This window comes from Oncorhynchus keta, chromosome 37, assembly GCF_023373465.1.
Source record: "Oncorhynchus keta strain PuntledgeMale-10-30-2019 chromosome 37, Oket_V2, whole genome shotgun sequence".
Lineage (NCBI taxonomy): Eukaryota > Metazoa > Chordata > Actinopteri > Salmoniformes > Salmonidae > Oncorhynchus > Oncorhynchus keta.
This window is the reverse complement of record NC_068457.1, coordinates 8965284-8971857: the sequence shown is the minus strand read 5'-3', so window position 1 is coordinate 8971857 and position 6574 is coordinate 8965284. Positions and strand designations below refer to the sequence as shown.

General features: G+C 41.1%; 1 protein-coding gene across 1 annotated transcript; it reads right to left on the bottom strand.

Moving 5' to 3' along the window:
• Positions 1-483: 483 nt before the first annotated feature.
• Positions 484-4594, bottom strand: LOC118370323 (gap junction alpha-8 protein-like). The gene has a single exon (XM_035755278.2). The coding sequence runs from the start codon at positions 4588-4590 to the stop codon at positions 3451-3453; it is 1140 nt and encodes a 379-aa protein (XP_035611171.1). The 5' UTR covers positions 4591-4594; the 3' UTR covers positions 484-3450.
• Positions 4595-6574: the final 1980 nt, after the last annotated feature.

Sequence of the window (6574 nt, the reverse complement as noted above, 5' to 3'; positions counted from 1 at the left end):
AAAGCATACTATGCTCTATGCCCAGCCATCATGTTGCTTGCTATGACTACACGACTACAACAATCTAAGCTTGTCAAAAGTTTTGTTTTGTGCTGCTGTGATGAGACATATTGTCTTTTCACATGTATAGTAACATGCTTCTCAATACAAGCTTTTTGTGGAGTATATTTGGCCGACAGTAATAACCAAATATGTGTTGCATTATCACAGTATTTGACAAGCAGACACTCGGAGTACCATCGAATCTGTGAAATGTAAGTGTTTAGGTCAGGTGAAATGTATTACACACCGATACAATTGATGTAAGTCATGGCCTTTTGAACTTGCAAATTACAATACATAGTGTGTGTGTGTGTGTGTGTGTGTGTGTGTGTGTGTGTGTGTGTGTGTGTGTGTGTGTGTGTGTGTGTGTGTGTGTGTGTGTGTGTGTGTGTGCAACCCAAGTCTGTATGTGTGATGCAGAAAAGACAAGGAGGCGGCACCTCTTGACCACACCTGACCTTTAATTGGCCTTGTTCACAGTTTCAAAAGATGATACTTGCACACAACTATGAGCAAATAGGACTACAAGTTAGTAAAACGTTTATTTTTTTCTAAGACTAAGAATACTTATTTTCATTGTAAAAACGGAATAAAAGAATGACTTTGATACCGCTAGGACACTGAACCCTATGTTGAGGTTTGAAGTCACACGGCCCTCGTCTGTCTCTTGATTATTGGAAATGAACACAGCTTGATAATAAACTAATATTTCCTACTGATATTACCGATATTCCCTAATATCTCAGATATTCCCTACTGATAAAGGAATTTATATGTTTAAAGTAATGATTAAAGTATTCCACCCTGTAATCATATAATTGTATGAAATTTGTTAGTCATAATTTGTGACTAGACCATTGTGTTACTATTTCGCAATATGAGCTGGTAGGGCCTTACAACCTCTGGGGAATTGGTCAAAGCTATAAAATAGTTCAGTTAGAACATTGGGATAAAAAAATCTCATTACACCTACTGACATTTAGATGAGCAGGGCAGCAAGACCGATGACTTTCAGCATGGCTCAATGTTTAACTGGATACCTTGCCAACGTCATGAATTCGTTTTGGATTTCATTTTTAAATGAGATTTAATCAAAATGAACAGTACCCCATCTGGAGCAGCCCTCAGAAGGGAATGTCTGCCCTGTTCACATTACACACATATCTGGGCTTTGGGCTAAGTTGATAACCGTGCAGCTTGTAGCGTCTTGTCTAGGACAGGGGGTTGAGGGGCCTCTGCACTATACTGAAATGGTTTGCGTTTGTTGGTTGAACAAGGCTCAATACTCCCCCCTCCATGGAAGCATTACTTTCCCAAATATATCAGTACTCAGAAATGTTTGCTTTACCTCTGGCTGGTGATTGTGCTAAACGCCTCTCATTATTTGTTGCAATGTGTTCATGGCGATACTGATTGCTGAATCATTCGGCCTCTGGCGAAATGGTAGGACTTAGTCGGAATGAAAGCACCATTGAAATGTTTATCAGAGAAAAATCAATGTTTCGAATCAGTCTTAAAAGGCACATTGTCTGGAGCGTGGTGATCTCTGGTCTGGGTCCTGTTCATTTGGGCACACAACGGAACACGTTTTAAAATGTTTTTGCCGAAGAAAATGAAAACAAACCAGTTACATTACTTCCTTTCTGTTTGTCTGTTTTTGTCCGTTTGGTGCCTAATCAACACAACCCTGGTGTTTTTCTAAAGTAGGGTGATGGGTAACATATATGCCAAACTTTGAGGAAGGAAGATGGGAGGGGGATTATATTTCTCTAAACTGTATGTTTGAATAACCTAAAATAGAATTGTGATTTAATTCAAATTAACGACAGTAGAGCAGTTCCCAGTGCAACAATGCCTTAACCACTACACCGTTTTAAATAGCATTTTTTGTAAAATAATGAAAATAGAAAATAAAGCGACAACACTAACACGCTCATAAAAACATTACAGACATTCCATTTAGACACACAATTCCACCTTCAATTTCACAATATGATGTTTCAACGTCACAATATAGAAGGGCTCAGACAGACTGAAGACAAGTATCAGAAAGTATATCTTTAAGGCACTTACAGTAATAAATGTTCCCATAGTTCAAAAGCAAGGTTGATTTTTTTAAGGCCCGTGAGTTGTTTCACTTCAGCATTTAGGTTCTGCCACTGTCCAGTGAGCAAAATTAGTGTCAATGGGTTTCTGATATGTATAGTTTTCATTTGTGGCGCAAATCAATCAACTGGATAACCAATACAATTTAAAAGAATACCTCTTCATCATATATTTGTACATATGAACTTCGGTAAAGCAAGATGGCATATTGCCAGACAATATGACTCTCGGTTGATCTGTGTCGACACCTGACCGACATGATAGACGTTAGTGTGTTGACCACTGTGTAAATGAATTCATTGCGAGGTCCTCATTCTAGTTTTGAAATATACATTGTGAACTGAGCACTTTGGCTACACTGCTTATGGTTGTTACATTTCATGAGATGGAATCAAAAAGTTGTTTTCTTTCAAACTGTGTCAAGGAAGGACTGTTTTGTGAATATGAGTTATTTATTTGTTTCTCTCTTGTTCAACAATACTTTGTGCTGATAGGGCAAGATCTTTACCATCATGGCGGAAGAAAGTATTTGGCCCTCGGTAGCTTCCATGGTTCCCATAGTTATCAATGAAATACGTTTATCAAGGTTTTTCGATACATGTTGTGGATTAAAAACGTAAATGCCAAGATTGATGTCAATTTGCATTTAACCAGTGATCCTTTATTTTTTAAATATTTTTTTTATGTTGTTGGAAATTCTACGAGAATGTGATGTTTCACCTCACAGATTAAAAAATAAATAAATCTAATGGACATTATACAGCTTGCACACATACTGTAGGTCTATTAGGTGAAATAAATTAGTTGTATATGTTTGAGTAGATGAGGCGAAATGATTGTAATACATACACACACGCTCAAGTGTAACCCTGACAGTACTGCAAAAATAACTTGTTCAATAGAAATATAACATTTAACATCAAGCTAAATGGCTAGTCAAAAAATGTAAACATCGGAAGTGTTTGATCATTTTTGGTTAAAACTCTTGATAGAAAATATGTGAATTCAAAAACAGCACATTTGTATTAAATAATAACCTCCTCTTGTACGATACAAATCATGCTGAAAATGAACTTTTTTCTTTCTGTTACCTTTTTAAATAGATTGATAAAAACAGTACAAAAAATGCTGTCTTATAAAATACAGGTTTATATCTTTCTTTTAAAACTAAAGGCTCCTTGCACATAGCACAGCATTTAAAACTCTTTTTACCGAATAACAAGCTGATGTTAACTTCCCTCACAGCGAGAGTTAAGGCTCTGTGAGGCTTTGCTCCCATGCTTTTTCACATTGATTTCACTTTCATACTGTCAAATCATCTGACCTTGCCCTGCTGCTGGCTTTGCTTAAACTGCTGAGTGGTCTGGTGTCTGCTATCGTGTCGGTAGCCTCAATGTCGGGGTCCGCGGGGCCCTCGTCCTCGCCGCTTTCCGGTAGGACCCTCACCTCCGCCCCAGTGGTCTGGATGTAGGAAGGCAAAGACTCGTCGTACACTTTAGAGACGTTCACACTTTCCACCTGGTAAGGTACGGGCAGCCTGCCTGCCTCCATGCCCACCTCTGTTAAGGGGAAGAAGTGCGATGCGGGCTTGTCCTCCTCCAGCTGCCGGTAGCCCTTGGCCTTCTGGATGGACGACACGGCCATGGAGTGCAGGCTCTTTTCCTCAGGGGGGCTCTGGTCTTCGCCGCCCTGGGTCTGGGGCGGCGGCTTGCGGAACACGAAGCGGATCTTCTTCAGGCCCAGGTGGCTGATCTCCACAAAGTTGAGGAAGAGCGAGACGCATGCCACGGCCAACATGAAGATGATGAAGACAGTCTTCTCGGTGGGGCGCGACACGAAGCAGTCCACGGTGTTGGGGCAGGGCCAGCGGCTACACTGGTACAGCGGGAGGATGCGGAAGCCGTACAGGAAGTACTGGCCCACCACGAATCCCACCTCGAATAGCGTCTTGAAGATGATGTGGCAGATGTAGGTCCTTAGCAGGGTGCCCTCTAGCCTGAACTTCTTGCTGCCCTTGGTGCTGGTCTCCTTGGTGGTGCGCACACTGCCCTGGTCAGGCGCTAGCGGCAACCTCTCCTCACTCAGCTCCTGCTGGCGGTTCAACTCAGCCTCCTCGCGCTCCTTGCGCTTCTCCTCCATGTGGACATAGTGCACAGCGTGGCCCACGTACACCAGCGAGGGTGTAGACACAAAGATGATCTGAAGAACCCACAGACGGATGTGCGAGATGGGGAAAGCCTCGTCGTAGCACACGTTCTCGCAACCAGGCTGCTGGGTGTTGCACACGTAATCCGACTGCTCGTCGCCCCACACAAACTCAGCGGCTGTGCCCAGGATGAGGATCCGGAAGATGAAGAGCACTGTGAGCCACACCCTCCCAATCACCGTTGAGTGTTCATTTACTTCCTCTAATATGTTTCCCAAGAAGCTCCAGTCACCCATGATCAACAATCAGCGCTACATATTGAGGTTTGGAGAAGAGAAAAGCAAGTTATAAATCAATCTGACGACAAAGAATGCAGAGAATCCTTGTGTTGCATCCACAACTCTCCTTTGTCGACCCCCATATAACAACCAAAAATGTTCTTTATAGCTAGCTACAGCAATGATGAGCCACTCACTCACTCTTTGTCAAATCCAGAGAGCGCAAACACAAAATCTCTGCATGCCTCTTTGCCTCACCCCAAATGACTAAAACCAACAGTCCAAAAGCACATTTTAGCTACAAACACCATAGCAATAAACACCTTAACTCTAATAAACTCTATATAAATAATCAATCCCAGGATAGATTATTCCAGAAACACGAATATAATATTGGTGAAAGTTAACAAATGGGCAACTTGCCACAGTGAGAGCTCCAGTGTAGTTGTGTTCCCCTTCTCTTGGCACCCAATGGTGTGAAGTGAACTTTTTTCCTCTCTCTTTCCCACCTAAGGCCCCTAGTCCTTGTCGCACCACTGAGCAGAAGTGAATGAATTGAGTCTGATGGTTGGTTTTTAGTTTGCTGCAATATTTAAGCTGGGAGCCAGACAGCCTTTATTCGCCGGGCGATGTGTGGTGACGCAGAAAACAATGGGATCACCCAACACAAACGGGAACGTATGGGACACCGCAGTTGGGAATGATACCAACTCATGTAGTGTACAATATACATGGTGTGTCCTATTGAATGGTTTTATATTAGGGAGGGGAAGGAGGACAGGCAAGGCACATCCTAATGATGTTGCTGCCGACAATAAAGCTGTTTACTGACTTGGTTAGACAGAGAGATATATCAACTGATGTAGATTGTTTATTGGATGAATTAGACATTTCATGTGGAGTGTACTGTGATCAGCAACAAATAATATACTGTACACTGTTCTGAAATGTGTGTGATTTTGGGGGGGGTGGGGGGGTTGACATTTTGTTGGTATTGATCAACAATGTTGATTGTAAGGTCAGGTCATCCTTGTTTCTGTGGGCTTTTATACATGCCTAGGAATGTATGATCTAACATTTTAGCAAAAAAAAACAGGACTTTGGTTTGCTCATAATCAAAATAAATATTGGTAACACTTTAGCATCCAGGTATGAAGCTTTTCCAATTTTGTTCTTGGATTTTACTATGTCAAAAAGGTAAGGTGTTGACCCACAAAAAATGCAAACTGAGATGTGGGGAAACATATACTATGACAACGCTATTGTTCTACCGTCTAAACAGTTTATCTTATGATGTTCCCAGGAAACTGTAAGCAGACCAAATGTTATAAAGAGACAAAAGACTTAACAATTATTTGCTAATGTTAATTTATTTGCAATTTGTCTATCTACCACTTCCACTACATCTGTGTATATGGATGTTCATCAAGATATCGTACACTCAATGGCTAAAAGTGTCCCTCAGAGACAACCAGGAACTTTACAGCAGCTATTTCAGATGTACAGGTATCTCGGTAGAAATTTGCACAAATTTGCCTAAAATGACATACCCAAATCTAACTGCATGTAGCTCAGGACCTGAAGCAAGGATATTAATATTCTTGATACCATTTGAAAGGAAACACTTTGAAGTTTTTGGAAATGTGAAATGAATGTAGGAGAATATAACACATTAGATCTGGTAAAAGATAATACAAAGAAAAAAACCAAACCTTTTTTCTACTTTTTTTTGGTACCATCAATTTTTAAATGCAAGTTTAAATTTCAAGTTCCTAACTGTGCCCTCTCCTCAAGCAATAGCATGGAATTATTTAGCTGTAATAACTACTGTAAATTGGACAGCGCAGTTAGATTAACAAGAATGTAAGCTTTCTGCCAATATCCGATATGTCTATGTCCTGGGAAATGTTCTTGTTACTTACAACCTCATGATAATCGTATTAGCCTACGTTAGCTCAACCGTCCCGCGGGGACCCACAGATCCTGTAGAGGTGTTAACCTC